The sequence below is a fragment of the Melospiza melodia genome, chromosome 2 (assembly GCF_035770615.1).
Source record: "Melospiza melodia melodia isolate bMelMel2 chromosome 2, bMelMel2.pri, whole genome shotgun sequence".
NCBI classification, from domain to species: Eukaryota; Metazoa; Chordata; class Aves; order Passeriformes; family Passerellidae; genus Melospiza; species Melospiza melodia.
The window spans coordinates 81,564,661-81,585,252 of record NC_086195.1 but is presented as its reverse complement, the minus strand read 5'-3'; the positions used below and the strand labels follow the sequence as shown (position 1 = coordinate 81,585,252).

Here is a 20,592-nt window from a genome sequence, read left to right as displayed (position 1 = left end):
TGACTATGGCAGTAAGAGGGACATACCCAGTAAGATGAGCTCAGTTTGTTGGAACATGGTGTTGATAATGCCTAGGCTGTGGGTTTGATCCCCTTATGGGCCATTCACTTAAGGATTGGACTTGATGATCTTAGCGGGTCCCTTCCAACTCAGAATAGTCTGTGATTCTGAGATACACTATTGTGCTGGTTTAGACAGCTGGTTTAGAGAACTAAGCTCCAAATAAGCCACTCCCTTTCCCCCTGCCCCTTTCAGTAATGGAGGGACAATAAGGAGAAATTACAAGATAACAATTTACTAAAATTGCAATGACAACAGCATCATCAATAGCAAAAAGTATGCAAAAAGAGGGTGCCCTACCCACAAAAAATGGCATTTAGCACTGTGAAAAAAACTCCAGATCTTCCTGAAGACATGGCCTGCTGTGGTCTCCACACAAAGGCAGTATAATTACTGTTCCTGCATGTGGGGCATGTGGTGTTTGGGACACAAAGGCGATATGTCAAAGAGAGCTTCTGCTGCTTAATGTTCTCCCTCACCGCAGTCGGCAAACAGCGAAGGAGTAGGGCAAGCAAACCCCTTGGAAGTGCGATCATCGCGTTGTGCCGCAGCACTGCCTCAGACCTCTGCTTTGCTGGTTCCATTCTGCAAAGCTGCCTCTGGCACTGATGCTGCTCCAGTTGGGCTCTTCTGGAGCTTGGGCTCTGTGTAGCTCAGCTGGGCTCGCCTCTGTGCCGCTGCCTCTCTCTGTTACTTTTTGTTCCCTTGGAGTGGCGTCTCAGACCCATCATTGCTGTCCTTCAGCACCGTGTCTTAAAGCTGCAACCTGAAGGGATGGGGAGGGAGAGGGGCTGGATCCACTTGGCTGATCCCAGTACCTTCTCCCTGGAGAGATCCAGCAAAATGGCAAACTTTGGTTTCCAGTGTTCCGCTATTCCTGCCAAAACCACGCCCCCAGCAATGATGTGGGTGGTATGGAATAAACAGTGCTAAAAGCTCCACCCCCTCTTCTCTCAAACCAGGGCAATTATATATACTCCAGTTGTGTTTTCCTTGAATTTATATTGTAGTAAAATATTGGGAACTACTTTAAAACCTATGTCTGGAGTGTGTTCTGCTGTATGCTTCTTAGTACACTTAATGATCCAGATCAGGCACTGAGATAAATTAGATGTCGAATGCTGTGACTCTTGCTGAGATTCTGTGGTGTCTCAGTCCCTGATTCCAGAAGGACCACTCACAGAATAACAGGTCTTCCATAATGTAGTTTGTGAAAAAAGAGGCTCTTTTATTATCACAGAGCAGGAATTATTTTTTCTATTTTTAGTTGTCCTTTCCAGTTGATGTTTGGAAACCACATGAAATGATATTAGTTACCTAGACTACTGCCTGAGAGCAATATCTCTCCAGGTATTTAGGTTTTGAATAACCAGTCTCCTGAACTTGAGCATCAGGATGACAAATACACAAACTAAGATTGCTGCCACTTTTCAGGACAATTAAGCCAAAGCAACCTTGATTATGTTAGATGTGACTTTTATGCGACCTTACAATAAGCATAGAAGTGGAGCAGGAAAAGTCTCTGAAATCAAAACTCTGAAGGCAAGTGTGGAATATCATGGACTTCACAGTTTGAAAGCAGTTGCAAAAAATCTGTTTGGTAGCTCCAGAAGAAAATACTAAAGTGACTAGTGTCACAAATTCTGATCTCTTTTCTTTTTTCTCTTAAATCACAAGGCACTTCCTTGTCTTTGAACATGTGAGAGTTTTTTGTTTGGTCATGCACAGTGAAATTTGATAGCACAAAAGCCCTTTATTATAGAAAGTAATTCTAAACTCAAGCACTGAAAAACAGTGGTATCTTATTTTAGTTACTCGCTAAAGCCTAATAAATTACTTGCTTTCTTCTTATAGCAATGGCAGATAAAAGTGGAGATATAAAATTTTAGAAAAATAGATGGTACAAGACAGTAAATCATCATCTGTAGGAAAGAGAGTAAGAATCAGACAACACACAGGAAACTGCCCTTGAGACTTGCATTGCTACTCTTGTGCTTGAAGGGTTACAGGTTTTAAATTACATTAAACAGGTTGTCTATTTGTCACTACAGAGTAATTTTTATAAGCATCTGAAAAACTAACCTGGTTTTTTTTTGCATATTTTTGGGTGGGACTAGAATTTGGGCTGTGTGGAGCACAGCTTGGGAATGACTCAGGAGAATGGTTGGTTTTCTTAAAGAGAGAGCTGATGAGTGGAATCAGATGTTCAGTGTCTGCACAAATGATGTGGCAAGGGAGGTATAAAATGAAATGGTAATTCTTGCTGGTGTGCTGAATTATTCACAGTAGTAGAAGTGAGACATGAGGCACTGCTCTGGCTTCAGGTGTTGGTAAAGCCAAGGTAATGCATGTGGAGGAGGAAGAGAGCCTGATGTGCTTACAGAAGGATAGACTTTGAGCTGGATATTGCCATTCAGGAAAAGACCTTGCAATCTTAATAGACATTTACAGAGTCACTGCAGTGCATAGTAACAGTCAAAACAGTAAATAAAAGAGCAGGAGTTTGTAGGAAATGAATAGAGAACAAAACAGAAGGCCCAATTGTGCCACTGGTGTGTGTGGGGGCCATCTCCCCGTTCCTTTCCATCCCAAAAGGCATTTTTTACAGGGGACAATATAGAGAAAAGCAGAAGGACAAGAAAATCGACTCAGTGTGTGTCTCTGGGAGGAGTGATTAATGTGGCTTGGGCTCTGGAACATGGAAAAAAGGACAATAGGAGAATAAAAGTCTGTTTGGCACAGGCAAAATGAACAGATAATAGTTATTGTTTCCAATAATTTAAGAACTAAAGGGCACCAAATGAAATCACCAGAGAGCAAGCTCAAAATAAAAGATAGTTTTCGCAGTCTGTAAAATTAAACTATAAAAGTAATTGCTACACATTGTATTTCACATCCCAACAGTTTAAAAAAATCAGAAAGTGGTTTGAAAAATCCAGTTCATTAAACACAAGGATATAATTTCTGCCCCAGGAGGGATCTGACTGATCTGGAAGATAACTGGAATTTAGAAAAGTACATCAGAAAAATGCCATCACACGCCTCATCTATTTTTATGTTCCTCCCTGGCTGCTGTCAGAGAAGTGGTTGGGGGTGACCTGTGGTCTGGCTGAGGATGGAGGGTTCTATGATACCAGGGTGTTTCTAGAACTGAATTTTCTTGAGGTGGATAAACTAGCTTTTAGTATTTTAGTAAGTGCTACCCGCAGCCTTTTCAGAGTGCCCTGCACAGTGGCTAAGCTAGCTCAGCATGCATTTGGGCAAGGTCACTGTGGACTGCCACTTCAAAGGACAGCCTGTGCCTCCTCCTGTCCCCGGCTGATCTACAAGGAAATGAAGCCACCACCACCTCGCCCCAAATGAGCACTTTTGTGGTGGTTCAGTTTGCCAGATGTGCCGATGCAGAGGAGGGAGGGCAGGCCCCCCTCCATCTGAGCAGCATCCCACAGTGGCATTAGGTTAGTCATTGGGCAAAAGCACACAGCCTGTTCCTTTCTGCAAAAATCAGACCAAAAGAGTTTTGAGTTGTTTTTCAGAGGTTGTTTTTATAGTGTCTTGTAAAAGAGCTGTGTGGGGTTTGATCTGGTTTTCCTTTGGCAGCTGAACTGTTTTTCCCCAATGGGAAGGGGTTTGACATGGCAAAGAACTTGTGATCTGGCTGATTAAAGGTGTGAAATTTTCACTTGCAAGTCCCGGGATCATCAGCACTTCAGTGTCACCACTGTCACTTTTGTTTGCCAGCTTGCTTTTTTTTTAATGGTTTATGCCAAGAAAAATGCTGTGTGTGAAGATCTTATGTAGTAGCTTGTTTTTATTGTGCTATCCAACTAGAGTCCTTGCAGCAAGAAATAATAGGGAAGTTTGAGAGATTTAGAAGATGATTTCTGTCAGTCTCCTGTGGAGTGCAGCACAAATAGGATTTTTGCAGAAAGACAGCATTAATATTTCAGGGTGATGCTTAGCCTTTCCTTCTATGTCTGAGGCAGCGCTGGGGAAAACCATGTGATTTTAGTGGGTGTTGAGAAGTTGCTGTATGCAGAAATGCCTCCAGGGTTTTGTGAACACATCCCTGGAGGAGGCAGTCCCCAGTTACAGGACAGGCTCAGCTGAGCAACAGTTTTCAGCTAAAGAAGAAGCCAATAAGTTTTTGGGGCTTTCCAAACTGTAGGCATAGCTCTGTGTACAGACATAGGTTGCAGCAGGCTTTGCACTCTCCAGACGGGAACAGCTCCTGCCTTTGCTTCCAGTGCATGGCCTGATCCAGCTTCAGTGAGGGAGGACGCAGATGTGGGGTGAATGCTGGCCCATGGTGAATGAATGAGGTTGTGCTCTGGCTGGGTCAGACCCAGAGAAAGATGGATGGTTTCAGTTCCTTCCTGCTTCATTCCCTATTTCATAGAGCAGCTGAATTAAGTTTGTAGTTTCAGTGAGAAAATGTCTCCCCCCTCTCTGGTTTCCTGGGAGCAGTCTGCTGCAGCCTTAACACTTGTGTTGCTTGTGCTCTAAAAAATGTTACAGCATTTGCCTGTGAAGCAAGAGAAATTGTGCAAAAAATACCTTAATTGTTTACTTCTTCTGGAATTTTAACTGGTATAGTATGACAAAGATAGACCGATACTCTGAACAGTGTTGTAATACAAGGAACTCCCAATTCCTATCCAAATAGTCTCTCCCTCTGGATTGCAGTCATTTGAATATAGATTGAAATCGCGTTTAGCTGCTTTAATGAAAAACAAACGCACTCCCTGGCTCGCCGTGTTCGGATGTTCAGGCTCTGTGGGAGCGGTCTGGGCGGCTGCAGGCGCAGCACGGCCAGGGCCAGGCAGCCGGGTTTTTGTTTCTTTTCTGGAACTTCCTCCCTAAGGGCACCCCATGATGTCAGAGAGCCGGGAGCTCGCGGCAGCCAGGCTGAGCGGCTGAGTGCGCTGCTGGCAGTTCCCAGCCGGGCTCGGCCTCGGAGGAGCTGCCGGGAGCCGGAGGCAGCTGACAGCCTGTTCCTCTGAGCTGTGCACAGCTCAGAGCCTCTTGTGATCCTCCAGCAGCCCTCCCTGTGGGACTGAGCAGCATCACCTGTTAGAGGGCTGACGGCAGCATGGTAGCCAGGGGGGCAATGGCACGATTCTGGAGTCTGGAGAGCCTTCAGATGGGTACGTGTGAGTAGAACATGCTCGCTCTTGCTTTTTTCATGGTGTTTTTTGATCGAACTGGTAAACAGTGGCAGTCGGGGGGCCTGATCCTGATGACACTTACTCTGTGTCATCCATGGGAACTGCAGTACCGGTGAAAAGCTGCTTGAAGATCAGTGTCAATTCCAGGCTGTCTTAAGTTTTTTGCATCCCATTGGTGCAACTGGGAAAGCACACCCCTCCCTCTGTATTTCTGTCTGTATACAATAGAGGAAAAGATGCAGAATTCAAGATTTCACTTGATTCTACCCAACAAAGTTAATGTAAGCTTGTTGATTTGGTACAGAGTAACAAGCAGCTTTCTGTCCCAAAATTGTAGTTCTTTTTTGTCCGGAGTCAAATGAATTAGGTTATTTTGATGTGCCATTATTGCTGGAACAACCCCACAGGCAGTATGGATAGTGCAGTGGAAATGTGGAAAGGATCACTGGGATAAATTCTTTGGATGTTGCTTTGTAAGATAAAAATTGATTTAATGAAATATTTATTTGCAGATCTTTTAATAAAGCATTTTCGGTAAATTTTGTAAGATGTGTTTTAAAAGTTCATCAGTGCTCAGATTAATGAGTTTGTATGGGAGAAAAAGTCTTGATTTTTCTAAATAGGGATTCTGCATCCTTCTTGCTTAAGCAGATGATACTGTTAATGTGAATGTCTATTTAAAATGCTAGGGAGTAGAACAGAATAGCCATGTTCTGTTGTATCAAGACTATGCCATATTTTTCCATTTTTAATGGAAAAAAAAAATTGCAAGTTTTTAATTGAATCTGTGTGGTGATCTGCTTTGATCTCTCTGGCAAATTAATGCTCAGATGAGTGAAGATGCTGGTGATGGAATGTGTGCCCTGAGGAGGGGGTTGCAATATTTCTCCTGATAAGGTAAATAGCAGATGGCAGCAGATTGCCTGGTGGTAGTAGGTGCATGGAGTAAAGCCAGGAGTTGTCTCCTTGCAGCTCTTACTCATCCAGAGCTCAGCAGACAGGCAGTGCCCAGGTCTGAAGCAGAGTAGAGAAGAGGCAATGTCAGGATCCTGCCGCTTAGCCTTGCTGCTTGTTGGAATTGGCAGGTTCAATAATTCTGCTTAAATGTCCCTTCCCAGGCACTCAGAAGTAAGAGCTGCTCTGTTGACTGTGTGGCAACTTACCTGGGAGATGCTAACCTTTTACAAAGAAGTTCAGGGCTAGCAACCTATTCTGAATTTGACTTTTTACTTTTAAATGTGTTTTTGAGCATTGTATGATCTTCAGACTCTAGTTCACAGCTTGGGCTTGCCATAAGAATAAATCTTTAGGACTAAATTAACAAGGACCAGAGAGTGCACTCAAGTATGGGACCACTGGTCGTGAATGCTTCTTGATCCCGGGTGCTGTGAACATGATATGCAGCTTTCAGAGGCAAACCCACCAGGACAGGGTCCAGCACTGAGCAGTGTGGATGTCAGTCAGTCAGTCAGTCAGTCAGACATGTTCCTGAGGTCAGCCCCCATTTCTCTTCCTCTGCCAGTGGTGATCACCAAAAGAATCTGTCACCCAGTGGTGTACCCCAAAGGAGTTTTATAGTTTCATACAGTAAGAGTGTTTCTTATGTGGCTGTGTAATAAGAGGAAACCCATTTTAGTCCTGACCTCTCTTTTCATACAAAGCTGCCTCCTTGGTCAGAAAATGTACAATTGTCAAACCAAGAAACTGTTGTGATTTGGAAAAATGGGAACCGGTTTTTTGTAGGGCCATTCCACTGTGTCATCTGCGCTCCATGTCCCCTTGAGCCTTGCTGCTGGCAGAGCCTCCCCAGTTCGTGGGAGAGGTGGCAGCAGCCAGCACAGAGCTGGGGCTGCACACAGGCTGCCCACTCCTCCCATGGGTGGGTGGGCACAGAACCATTGGGTCCTTGTGTCCCTGCAGGGGATGTGACAGTGTGAGGGCACCCAGCCTGAGGGTGACAGTATCCCCCCCACCACTGCTGGGGACTGCTGGGGCTCTCACATCTGCTGCCTGGGAAATGGCATCAGAGGCTTTCCTTCTGATACTGGCCATTTAAGGTTTCCTCTGATAACAAATAAGTAAGGAATTGTTGTAGTTCTGGGTTTTTTGTGTACAAAAGTTTAATCAGCTGCTAAATGTGAAATTCTAAAAATGAGTAAAACGTATTTAATGACGGAAAGGTGGTTTTCCTGAGAGCTCTGCTACCCTCCACTCCTGCTGTTATTGTTTCATTCATGACAACAAAGGCAATTTCTCAGCAATTCCTCTTTCATTGTTGTCTTTCTTTGAATCATAAAAATGATGAAGCAAACAGCTGTTGCACTTTTGTTTTTAGTTGCTGCAGATGGTGGGACTGAATCTTCAGCCTTAGTGGATGACAATGGCAGTGAGGAAGATTACAGCTATGAGGAGCTCTGCCAAGCTGCTCCCAGGTACCTGCAGCCCGGAGGGGAACAGCTAGCAATTAATGAGGTAATGTCCAGGGCTTTGCATTGCTGGAATGATGACACAGGGAGGGCAGGAACAGGGGTGGGGGATGTGGAGGGATGTTTTCCATAGTCTGAGATTTGATAGTCATAAAAAATCCAATGACAGTAGCTAGTTTCTTTGGGAGGGACTTTTGTTTGCTCAGTGGTAAATACCTTTTTGTGGGTAAAACTTTGTTTTGTACACTCTTTTACTAGCATTATTATGATTATTACAGTTTTTCAGTAAATTGTGTTTCCTTCTATAACTTCTCCTAGTGTTTCCAGGAAGGGAGTGGGGGAAGGGGGACAGTTTGAGTGGGTTTAATTTTCCCTCTGGGTTTTAAACCATCACAGACTGTAACTGTTACCCTATATAATCCTACTCTGGAGCAGGATTCTAATTGTTTTCACGAATGAGAATATGCATAGATTTCTGAAAATCTGAAATTTTAGTTTTATCCTGTAACAGGAGTAATAGTAGGCAATCTAGTGACCTATATTGATATCTTTGTAGTTTATAAACACTTCATAGTTTATCTCCCGTCCTTTGCAATCTCATTTTCTTCCTATCTTAGCTGATAAGCGATGGCACCGTCGTCTATGCAGAGGCTCTCTGGGACCATGTCACTATGGATGATCAAGAGCTGGGCTTCAAAGCTGGGGATGTCATTAGAGTTCTAGAAGCTTCCAACAAAGACTGGTGGTGGGGAAGAAATGAGGACAAGGAGGCCTGGTTTCCAGCTAGCTTTGTCAGGGTGAGTAACTCTTTTGCTTCTTGCTTTTGCACCATTGCAAGATTCCTAGCAGAGTGCAACAGTTGTCCTGGCATTACATTTCATACCTGATCCTCATCATGTTTACAGCTGAACCTCAGTGACATAACCCCTAAGGAGTTCACAAGGAAAAAGGCAGTAGAGAATCACACCCTAAGGTCCCTTAGCTTCCCTGACAACTTTTACTCTGTCTTCTTCATTTGGTCCCTTTGTAACCAAAGGACTTTCTCAAACAGAGGTCACAAGAGCAGAAAGCTCAACCAGAAAGTCATCAGTGTATACAGAAAGGACACAACAGTTCTCCTAAGGGCAGGGGAGAGGTATGCTGCAGGGATTTCTTGGTAAAATAGGGTTTAATTTATTATCAAGGGCTTAATTTATTATCAAGGACATTGTGTAGAAATCTGGTTCACAGTCTGAACTTCACAGTCAGAACTCACCCAGATTAATACCAGTGTAACTCTCAGATAGTAAAAATTGAAATATGTTTCAGAAAATAATTTGAACTGCCTTTTGATAACTGTAGTGAAACTTGGACTGCACTGCATGAAGTACTACATACACAAAGTGCAGCAGGTGGTTGCTCCCTTTCCCTTTCCTAGATCTCTAGGCAACCTGGGCAATCAGAGAGAAGTCAGAAAAGGAGGTGCTGCTGTGTACACCATACAGATGGGGCACAGGGAAACTATTTAAAAGTGGTTGAGTGTCTGCTTTTGTAATTTTTACCCCATGCTAACTTGGCCAAACACATTAACTATTGGGTATGGGTAAGGGTCAGAAATAAGCTTAACTCTGAAAACAACATGGACAGTATAATGGTCTCTCTCAGATACTGTGAGTAGAAGTCATGTATTTAACCAGGCAGAAATCCCAAGCCTTTATTTGAATATGCAGTGAGTACAGTGAGATAAATCCTGTTGTGAAGCCCCCTCTATAAGATAAGAATGAGAACATGTCTGTAGCCACTCTTCTCTTAGGTATAAGAAGTTTATAACAGTTTTACCACACATTGTAAAACTTTCTGCTTCACTCTAATTGCTTTGTTTGTTCTGGCTGCAGCTGCGAGTTAATCAGGAAGAAGTGCCAGAAAATTGTAGTAATATCCAGGACGAAGAACAAGATTCAGATACTAGCAAGCATCGCCAGAAAATAGCTGAAAACAGGGATCAGATGAGAACCAACGTTATACAGGAAATTATGAAAACAGAACGAGTCTATATCAAGCATCTCAAGGACATCTGTGAGGTACGTGCTTTAACCTGAGGACGTCCTACTGACCTAATGAGAACAAATCATATAAGTTGAGAACCACAGTGGTTTCTTATTTCAAAATACTCCCAATTGCGCTTCTGACGCCGTCAGTCCAATTCTTCGTTTCCTCTTACGACTTTCCTCTCTGATGACTGCCATGAGCCATTGCTTCCTTTCTTTTAAAAAACTTCCATTTTTGACAGCAAAAAAGTGCCTCTCTGACTGCTATTTCTATAATAAATGAGAGAAGGAAGTCCAGTTTATTTAGAGCTTTTTGCTGCTGTATAGAGAACTTTGGGTAACTGTAGTAAAATAATTTGCAGTTCAGTGACAAAATTTCTTGGAAGTAACTTGGAAAGAGTATTTGCTAAATGGTTTATCCCCCCATTTTCTCAAGTGAGGAGATTTTTACTGGATGCCTAGGAGTTATGAAGAAATCTAAATATGTTTTAGATCTGCCTTGCTTGTTTGAACCATAAAATGAGGGTGGTCTTCTGCTTTTTTTCTCAATATTTGTTGGAGTCTCACACTTGGGCAAGAAGCTTCTTAATACTTTTCACTGAAGTTTGCCTCTTCTGACATGAGTTATGATGCATTTGACCTGTATTTGACTTGTCTTTGAGGTTTGCATCTGGAATGGTGCTAAGCAACCTACAAAAATATTCTTAGTAGCCTTAGTTTGCTAGGTCTGTCCTTGTATTTGTCATGCTGTCATCCTTTAGTCCACCACTTACCATTAGATCATTTAATTCACAGCAAAGTAGACAAGGCAGGGGTAGGTTTTTATTTGTTCTTTCTTTTTTTTATCTTTCCATTTTTAGATCAGGCCCTTTTCTTGAAGAGAGAAAAAAGGGAGAGAAAGGACAAAAATTGGTTACCAGCTGGCTAATTTTAAAACATTAAATGTAAATTTTGTTATTTATATTCATTATTTACTTAAGCTAGTAATATTGATTGTGTGCATGAAAGACCAGGGAAGAATTTGTACACTCTGCTATGCTGCTGCCATGGCTAGCTGAGTCCTAGGACATGACTCTCATATTGTACTGACCTGTTAAGTCTTAGGCAAATATTAATTAATTAATTTTCTCTAATATGTATATCCTATACCTGGTTTTTAATATCTGGCAAGCCTCTGAGTTTAGTACAAGAGAGCAAGCATATATTTTCCAAGAAGAGAAGCAATGGGCCACGCTTAACCTGTGGGATAGAGATAGTCTGCTGTCCTCTGAGTGAATCTGTAGGGTAGTGCACGTAGCACATAAGGCTGAAAATATACTCAAGTAAGACTAAGCCAGAAAAGCTACACAGATAGTAACCCAAATTTGCAAGCTCAGCCCTTGTATGAATCACTCAAGCTGGTTGTAGCCAGGATCATGAAGCTAAAGTATACCCATAAAACATGTCTTACATTCAAGAAGTGTCTGCAGTCCACATTACAGGAGCCGCACAGGAATTAGCTTTCCCTGTTGGTGCAATAGGAAATGCGGTAGCTGGCTTGCAGCGTAGCCACTGCACAGCTCTCAGAGCAGATGGCTGTGGAGGAGACAGGAATATTCCTAACAGTGCCAGCAACAGTCAGTGTTACTTCCTGGTAAACCTCACCAGAGCAACTGCAAGGCTATTTCAGCTGTCTGCTCCCAAGGCTGTTTGCGGGAGGCCTGCCTGCCAGCAGCCAAATGGAGGAGCCTGGCAGATAGCCCCTATCCCATCAGTTAACCTTTGCGCTCCCCGAGCCCTGGTGCTGTAACTGCTGTGAGACTGTGAGCACAGCAGCTCTTCCTGGGGGCTCAGTCTCTGCAGTGCATTCTCAACAGGGAGATGCAGGTGAGTTTTACACTTGGGAGGTTCCCTGCTTCACTTGGGGTACCCTGAGACAGGGGCTGGATGCCAGGAATCCACATGTGAACATCTCAGATGCAAATCTGAACTTTTGCTTCTGAGTGTGTGTGTCTAGAAAACCACTCCCTTGGCTGGAGACCGTGGGGGCCTCAAATGATTTTGTTCAGGTAGGACCTGTCTTACATCCTTGGACTAAGGAGTGTTTCTTATTTCATTCCAGGGTTACATTCGGCAGTGTCGCAAACATACAGGAATGTTCACCACAGCTCAGCTAAGCACCATTTTTGGAAATATTGAAGATATTTACAAGTTCCAAAGGAAGTTTCTGAAGGATCTTGAGAAACAGTACAACAAAGAAGAACCTCATCTAAGTGAAATAGGGTCATGTTTTCTTCAACATGTACGTTAAAAAAGTTGATTTTATTTATGAAATTACCAAAATATGATAATAAAAAGCCAAGTTACCATACTAGGAGGGGATTTTACTAACAAGCACTTCTTAAATAATAAATTGGCAGCATTTTAGAAGGTAAACTAACTTGGAATTAATTATACATTTGTTTTAGATTTCTCCTCATCTTTAGCAATCATGTTATTTTATAAACAGTTTTAAGTTTCTTTGTTGAAACTCTAATGATCACAGATGGGCTGGATTGTTTGCAGTGATCTCATATTCAGCAAGCAGAAACTTCATACAGACATTAAGAAAGGTAGGTAACGGGGAGATAGGCTGTGAGTTCTTGATAGAGACTTGTAAGCCTGTAGCTGTCTTCCTCAAAGAAAAATACTTCTTAAAGTGAGTTTGATTATCCTGACTCAAGAAGAGACCTTTATTTCTGTGTTCTGACAAAGAAGGGTACATGGTTTTGACAGCTTCAAAGTAGATTTCTGCATACTTTCAAGGCTGATCAGCCTGGAAGCAATATAGAAAATGGATTACCTAATCTAATTATATATAACAGATATTACAAAAATTGCTTTTCTCCTTTATAGACAAATACTTTAGTAAAGTTGTACCTTTTTTTTCTTTAACAGCAAGAAGGCTTTGCTATTTATTCAGAGTATTGTAACAACCATCCCAGTGCCTGCATTGAACTCTCCAGACTGATGAAGCAGGGCAAATACCGCCACTTCTTCGAGGCCTGTCGCTTGCTTCAGCAGATGATTGACATTGCCATTGATGGTTTTCTTCTTACACCTGTTCAGAAAATCTGCAAATACCCTCTGCAGCTTGCAGAATTGCTCAAATACACCACTCAGGAGCACAGGTGAGAGAATGAACATAACAAATTCTGTAACAGTAGTAACACCTAATTACTCAGGTTTTCTGGGTGACACAACACTGAAGGTTTTGAGATCAGGAACAAAACTGCCATGGGCCATGATAAACAGGGCTTTTTGGAACCATCACAGTCAGTCACCAAAACGGTATCTGAAAGTGCAGCACAGGGGACTGAGAGGATGCATGACATAATGAGGAATAAGTCAGAGAGGCAGAAGGAGAAGGAGATGGTGTGTAAACAGGATGCAGGGAGGAATGTGTTATTCAGAGTGAAAAAAAAGGCCAGAAATCAAGGAGACAGAAATCTGAAGAGGGGAAGACTCACAAAAGTTGTGGATGTAAGAAAAAGTGAAGAGTGCCTTAGAAAATAACTACAACCTGAATAAGTTTGGAGGTAATTTGTTTTAGAAACTTAGTAGTAATAAACATTACCTTAGTTTGCAATAAAGTCCAGACACTAGATTTTCAGCTGGCATAAATAAAAATTGAAGTTGCAGATAGCCTTTCTGGTATACCCCTGCACTGATTCAATCTTTGACTAAATTAAGATTTTATCTGTAAGTGTCTTTTTATCTTGTATAATTGCAAGAAAGTATTCCATTGTGACCCCTGTGCTCAAAGTCCAAATGAAGCCTGAGGCAATGTTTCCTTGGCCAAAGTCAGTACTTTAACCTTGAGAAAACTCCCCTTGGAGACCACTGGATTTTTGCCAGAGGCAAAATATGAGGTCTGTGAAGCACTGACCTTTAGATGTGAAATGCCTCTATTCAGTTCTGTGACTACCTGGGAAGTGCTGCAATAAGAATTACTAACTAGAGTTTCTCTTTCACTGCTACTAATTTTAGAAAAGTTATTCTGTGAGCTATTAAGCCTGCAGATAAAGTGACAGCAAGGTCTCGCCACCTTCCTCCCGCAGTACCTATTTTCCTCTTGGGTGACACAGCACCCAGAGATGCCTTCAAGCACAGAGAGGTGGCCACTGTGCAGAGATGCTCAAAACCAGGCAGATCTACACCCACATGGAGCCTTAGGAAAGCTCCACCCAGCTGGGGGTTTTGGGTAGCATTTTGTTTTCATAAAAAATTTGAAGTTCCAATATGCACAGCCTGCTGTGAAGGCCACAAGTTGTGTAGCAAGTGTGGAATAAATACCAACAAAGAAAAAAGGAACTGAGATAAGGAAGGGCAAGTGTAGCAGTATGGATATCATGTGGTCACCCTGTGGGACATCTCCCTAGCGTTAGTAGGATCCTGTTATTGTTAATCCACTTTCTGTATTCAGTGTGGCAGAATAGAGTTCCCACAGATGTAAATAAAGAGAGGAGCGAATGCACACGTTCAGAATGGAAGCGCATCCATCAGCAGCAGCCAATGAAAACTGGAACTGAGACAGAAGCAGATAACAAGGACAGCAAGGCTAATGCCTTGGCAGGATTTATTTCTGGTTCGTGCTGTTTTCTGTGTCTGGCTCCCTTTTCTGCAAGAGGCATTCTGATAAAAGAGGAAAAGCAGCTGCTCTGCTGGGATTCCTTTAGCAAGAAATATGTCTCTTCTGTTCTCCCTCTTCTGAGAGACTTCATTTGATGAAGGTGAAGGAGAGATGGATGCTATTCAGAGGGGAAAAAAAGCCTGCCTGCAAACTTGGGGAGATTCATACACATGCTGAGAGCTTAGGAAAGGAGGGGAGCAGAGCATTGCAAGAACGACAGGAGGATTGGCCTGGGTTAATTGCATTAGTCCTGAAGCAGGAAGAGGCAGGTGACCATCATGGCTTTCACACATTTGTCCTGTAGAAACAGGATGCTTTCTTCATATTGTCTCCTTTAATTGCTCTCTCTTGTACTTGGGTTCCTCTCATGCTCTGTGGGATTGATTTTGGTTTTTTTTCCTGTCCACCTAGCATTCCCCATTTGTGTTCATTGACCCAGTCATTGAGAACAAGAAGGAGAAAATACAGTTGTTAAACATGGTAAAAGACTGCCCTTCCCAAAAAGTCCCACTAAAATCTTGCTAAAAGACACAGTCCTTAGGTGAAATACAGCTATCACTGAGCTCAGTGGGAGTTCTGCCATTGTTTTCAGTAGAGACAGTGTTGCAGTTCATTAATTGATCACTTCTGCCTCCTTGCACCAGTCTAGTAATTTGCTCCTAGACAAGCCCAGCAGTACAGCAGCACTGAATTGTGCAGGCTACTGTGTGGGGTTTGGGATAGCAGGAATCAGGTTCCTCTTTTTTAAGTACCTGAGTAGATGGATAAGGGAGTAATGTGGGCTAATACTGCAGGTACTGTGGTTGCAAAATTTCCATGGTTTGTGATTGCATCATGTCCATTGTATAAGTGATCCTTGAAATGTGCTTACATTTCCCAGTGATTATAGCAACATAAAAGCTGCATATGAGGCCATGAAGAACGTGGCATGCCTGATCAACGAGCGAAAACGGAGGCTAGAAAGCATAGACAAGATTGCCCGTTGGCAAGTCTCTATCGTAGACTGGGAGGTGAGTGACAGCCTGTGCCTTTCCTGGGCAAAGGTACTGTGTACAATACCTGATGTCCCCTGCAGGAGTCCTTCTGCGTACGTGCTTGTTTATGGTGCCTACTTTTCAAGTGGTCATTGCTCAGTTAAAAGTCCAATTGCTTCATTTACAATGTTTCTGTTACTGATTAACCTTGTTTATAGTTCAGGAAGAGCAGTATGTAACATGGACACTTGCCATTGAGATGAGGTGACAAAATGGAGCTTTTAAAAAGTTGAATCTCATTTGGAAGTCTGGTAGTTCTGTCAGAATGGGAACCTGTTTCACTGACTTAAATGTTTCCCTCTGTTTATGCAGGACCACATTGATTGAATTTACCTCTGTGATATTATTTACTTTGTATGACATTTTCAAATCTAATAATAAAAATACAAGAAAAGTGAGTGAACTTAAGATTTGATTATATAGTGAGACTGGTTAGACACACACTGAGATCTTAAAATATTATTTACTTACTACATATCTCTATATCTCTATATACCTGTCTTCCTAGGGACCAGATGTGTTAGCCAGAAGCTCAGAACTGATCCACTCAGGAGAACTGACCAAAATATCAAAACAAGGCAAAAGCCAGCAGAGGACTTTCTTCCTTTTTGACCATCAGCTTGTGTTCTGTAAGAAGGACTTGCTGAGAAGGGACATTTTGTATTACAAGGATCGTATTGACATGGATGAGACAGAAATTGTGGACACCGAAGATGGCAGAGACAAAGATTTTAACATCAATGTCAAGAATGCTTTTAAAATAATAAACAGAACAACAGAGGAGGTTCATTTGTTCTGTGCAAAAAAACAGGAGGATAAAAAGAGATGGATGGAGGCGTGTGAAAATGAAAGGAGAAGAGTTCGAGAAGACAAGGAAATGGGTGGGTGAAACAATTTCTAAACAGCAGTTAAAACAAACTTGCTTTTGCAGTTCTTTGTTTTGTACAGATGTGCACTCTGTCTTCTTGAGCTGGTGTCCATTTCTTGCCTGACCTGATGTTTAGCTGTGTAAGTGAAGCCTATTCAGGTGTGTTTGACCTGTCACTGTGGGCCAAAGGTCCAGGACAGATAGCATCATCCATGTGATTCTGGTGCTTGGTGGAGCAGAATGAGAGATGAGATATGACAAGATGCAAGTCACAAAAACCAATCAATATTAAAATTCTAGAATCCTAGCACTTTTGTATGAACGATTGGTCAAAAATATCTGTCCATATAGGATGCTTTTTTACAAAGCCAAGTGGCAATAATTGCAGATTTATACTGTCTGTGTGATGTAGTAGCACCTCCTGTGTCCAGGAGGCCCATGCAGTTGTATGGTGCCATTAACTGCAGACCCACCAATAGCACCACTGGGCAGTGAGTTGCACTGGCACATTTCTCTGGCACTGGCCAGAGAAATGATGCCAAACCTTGAGTGAGCAGGAAAAAAAGGTAGTAAATCCTAGGACCAGTTTTAGACCTGCAGCCTATGGGACACTCCAAGGACAGTGTGTCTTCTGTGTCAATGTATAGTTAGGATTGCTTTTTTGGTTTTGTATCGTTTCATGTGTCCTTTAAGATCAGTGACAAAAGCTCCAGCAAAATTTAATTGGCAAAACATATACAAAGAAAGCAGCAACAGTAATTTTAAAAAAAGAAAACTCTTTTTAGTGTATCTAAAAAGTCATGTTACTGCATCTGAATGTTGGCTGCATGAGAACTTCTCCTTTTCAATGAAATTCTTGAGGCTAAGGCTTTGGATTGACATTAGGTTAACACTGGAAGTGCAGTGAAGTGGATTAAAACTTAAACAAGATGCCAAACCTTATATTCCACGGTCATGTAAAACACATGGTCAGAATAATAGGAAGACAGGAATAACCATTGCATTACAAATGTAACCCTTTTGATCCTAGTTGCTTTCTCTTTATACTGTTGTATGACAAAAATAAGGCCTCTTCCATGTGTATTTAAGATAGTCCATAAGCAGAAGAAAATATTAAAAGTTTGCCAGTTGATTATCAATTCAAAATCAGTTTTAACCCTTCCACATTGCACCAACTGTTGCAATTAATCCCAGTCATCTTGAATCTAGAGTAAACAATGAAGGAGCCACAGCTAAACTTCCCTCAGACTTTGGAAACCTGACCCTTCTCCAGTTCTGAATGTCACAGAGTGACATTGCAGTCAGCGTTGGTGGGCACGATGCTGATGGCTTTTGTGCCTTGCTCTACGTGGAGCTTGCTCTGTCACCTTGTGCTCATGGGGATATGAGGTAGCTGCCTTCCCTAATTCACCTAAACAGAACTCTAAAACAGTGGGTATTGTAAAAGGGTGAAGGTGATCAGAGGGTAATAGAGCAATGCTGAGGATCTGATCATAATTGTCCACACAGTCCCTCTTACAACAAAGTTACAGAACAACTCCACTCCAGTATACAATGAGAACCATAATTCAGTGACATGGAAGGATGCTACTGAGTAAAACACAGCTCCTGCACTTTTGTGAGCAAGACTGAGGTAAAGAAGATAAAAACTGAACTAAGATGAAGCATTCTTGAGCTCTGCACTGCTTCCTGGGTGGTTACTTTATGGAGCACTGGGAGAGTATGTTGAGCAAGTTAGATGCTGTCTGTCAGGAAGCTCCTGAGGCTCTGCCCTGGGCAACCACAGGTCTGTCTTGGTGTTACCATTCCTCCTAAGTGACACTGCTGCAGAAATCCCCTAAGCATGAGGAAACTGCAAAGGTGTAGCAGCTACAGCCCTAAACTATTTATTCTGCTGGGACCTCATGAAAATCAACATGATATTTAGAAGAGTGACCATCCAACACTGATGTGGTGGTGGCACTGACAGTGAGATTTGTCATAAAAGCACTAACCCTTGTTTTGGGGCTGGGTCACAAATTCCCGTGGTTGCTGAGTGCAAGAACTGCACAAGGAGGGTCCATTGTGCTTGATGCTCTTCAGGCACGGTGCAATAGAGTGGGGGGGAAAAGCCCAGTTAAAAGAGAAACTGTATGTTTGATAATGGCACATGCAGTCTTCTCTGCCCATGTAACATCCAGCTTTCTGTAAAGTTGTTTTTCAAGTGTTGCAACTCACTATTCCAACATTCCTGTTTGGGCCAGGTATGATGAACCAGGGGAAAGATAGTTGAGTTGTAATAGCTAATGTCCATCTGGTCTTGTGAGCCACAGTGACTTGGATCTTTTCTCCATTAACCAGAAGACTGCTTCTTTTCTAAAATTTCTTCTTTCTTTGGCATAATTAAACATTTCCTTCAGCCAAAACGAATGGAAAAATGCCACTATTCTCAACCTCAGGTTTAAATTTGTCTTGTTGATTTTGTAAGCTATCTTGCTGGGCTAAACATAAAGCCTCTAATCTGACCACTCAGAGAACAAATAATACTCTTTCAATTCAGAACTGCAAATGGCATTTTACTTCTATTTTCAAAGACACTTTGGTGTGAGTCATTGTCTCCCAAACCATATCTAGCTTTTCTTAGCTTTTATGAATATATGAGAGAAAAGACCACAGCCAGAAAATCCTTCTCCAAACCACTAATAGTAACCCTAAGAGAGTGGTCTGATCTCTCTTGATGAAATTGCTTTCATTTTTAAAAATCTGTTTCCTTCTTTCTATAAAGGAAAAAAAAAACCCTGCAGGATAAAATAAACTACTGCTACCCAAAAAATTATGAATGTTTTAAGTTAATAGGCTGATCTGTAATAACTTGTTCATAAGTTCAGGATAAAAAAGGGAGTTTTAAAAGTATAGAGAAGTGAGGGAAGATGCAAAATGGAACTGAAGCAGACACTTCATTCAGCCTCTGTGCTCTTTCTGTGCATATGTGTGAAATGAGTGCAGCCTTATGCACAGCATGAAATGTGCACCCTGTTGTCACCTTGCGCAAATGTGACATTTGCATGTATCTCAACTGTGTTGTGCACAGGGGGAGGAAACTGGAGTGCCTCTACCTGGGCTCCAGGCAGCACCAGTCTCTGGTGCCACCTTGTAGCAGATGTCTGTCATCTCTGTACCCCAGCTCAGCCATACACCTGTCACATGGTAGTAAATAGCATAGGGTTGCCCATGTGCTTCATGTGAGTTACACAAGTATGTATGAAAAACCTGAGTGAGGGATCCAGCCCCACAATGATGCAGCCAAAACCACATCACAGCCTGCTCCAGCATCTGCCAGATTTTGTAATACTTTCCTCTGAGTGAAGGGAAAGATACCCAAATTTGTACTAGGAGTGACTCCAATCTGTTTCCCAAGTTAGCTCAGAGTGAGTGAAAAACAAAAGGATTCTGCAATTGTGATCTATTACTTGGTGACTTATAGATTTCAAAAATTTTATTTTATATCCTTTTTTTTTTAATCTCTTGTTATCTGGAGTTATCTGTCATTATCCCAGTGGAAAACCCTCTTTAAGTTCATATGACAATATAAAACATACTTCTAAAAACTTCAGGTGTATTGCTACTAAGATTTACTAAAAATTGCTTCAGATACAGTTTACTTATTTATTTTAATTTAATGCAATCAAGTATTAGATACAGTAATCATGTACTAGTGCCCTAATTTACACTTTGATGTGTAGGTATGGAAATCTCAGAAAACCAGAAGAAACAAGCCATGCAGAATGCCCGTAAGTCAAGGCAAGGAAAAATTAAAGGTGGGTGTTGAGAATTGCATTACCTTTGCTGTGTTCCATTGATCTTTTCATTAGGAAATAGCACAGTCTGGCTGTGGCTGAGTTCTTCAGTCTTTTAAAAACATTTTTTGTGGCTTACATGGAGTCAAATAATTGCCGTCAACCTGTATTTTAATATTAAATTCCAATATCTCTCTAAACTGTCTACTAAATCAGCTCCCTGAGCTTTTTCAAACAGACAAGTCAGTATTCTGTATGTTAAAGAAGAAACTCAAGAGGTAAGGCAAAGTGTTTATTTTTAAGGTTGTGATGATTTGGATGCACAGGTTAAATTATAAATTAGTGCTACAATTCCTTCCTTTGCTTTTACTCAAAGACCTTGTTCTTCTTTACCAATTCTGTGTCTTGTTTAAAATGTCCTAAAGTTCTTTTTGCAAGCCACATTGTTATATTATTTACAGTAACAGTCAAAATGGCTTCTTCTGGCATCCTTCTAGAAGGAAGGATGGAACAGAAGCTTTTTTGCCAGGAAATGGCTTTTTTATTCATTTCCTCTCTCAGAAAATAATCACAACACAAACA

At 41.8% G+C, this 20,592-nt stretch overlaps 1 protein-coding gene across 9 annotated transcripts in view; it reads left to right on the top strand.

Moving 5' to 3' along the window:
* SPATA13 (spermatogenesis associated 13) overlaps positions 1–20,592 on the top strand; it is a 147,716-nt gene that overhangs the window by 120,317 nt on the left and 6,807 nt on the right. For 8 of the 9 annotated variants that reach the window (XR_010026740.1, XM_063149050.1, XM_063149044.1 and 5 more), the window contains 8 exons: positions 7,564–7,700; positions 8,272–8,451; positions 9,529–9,714; positions 11,783–11,962; positions 12,598–12,830; positions 15,213–15,342; positions 15,875–16,247; positions 19,957–20,031. Coding sequence is in view for 8 of the 9 variants with exons in the window: in XM_063149050.1 (XP_063005120.1) it covers positions 7,564–7,700; positions 8,272–8,451; positions 9,529–9,714; positions 11,783–11,962; positions 12,598–12,830; positions 15,213–15,342; positions 15,875–16,247; positions 19,957–20,031 (1,494 nt within the window). In the remaining variant the exon portion in view is untranslated. Of the gene's footprint in view, positions 1–5,044; positions 5,208–7,563; positions 7,701–8,271; positions 8,452–9,528; positions 9,715–11,782; positions 11,963–12,597; positions 12,831–15,212; positions 15,343–15,874; positions 16,248–19,956; positions 20,032–20,592 lie in introns of those variants that run through there. The other variant, XM_063149052.1, reaches the window with a different exon arrangement.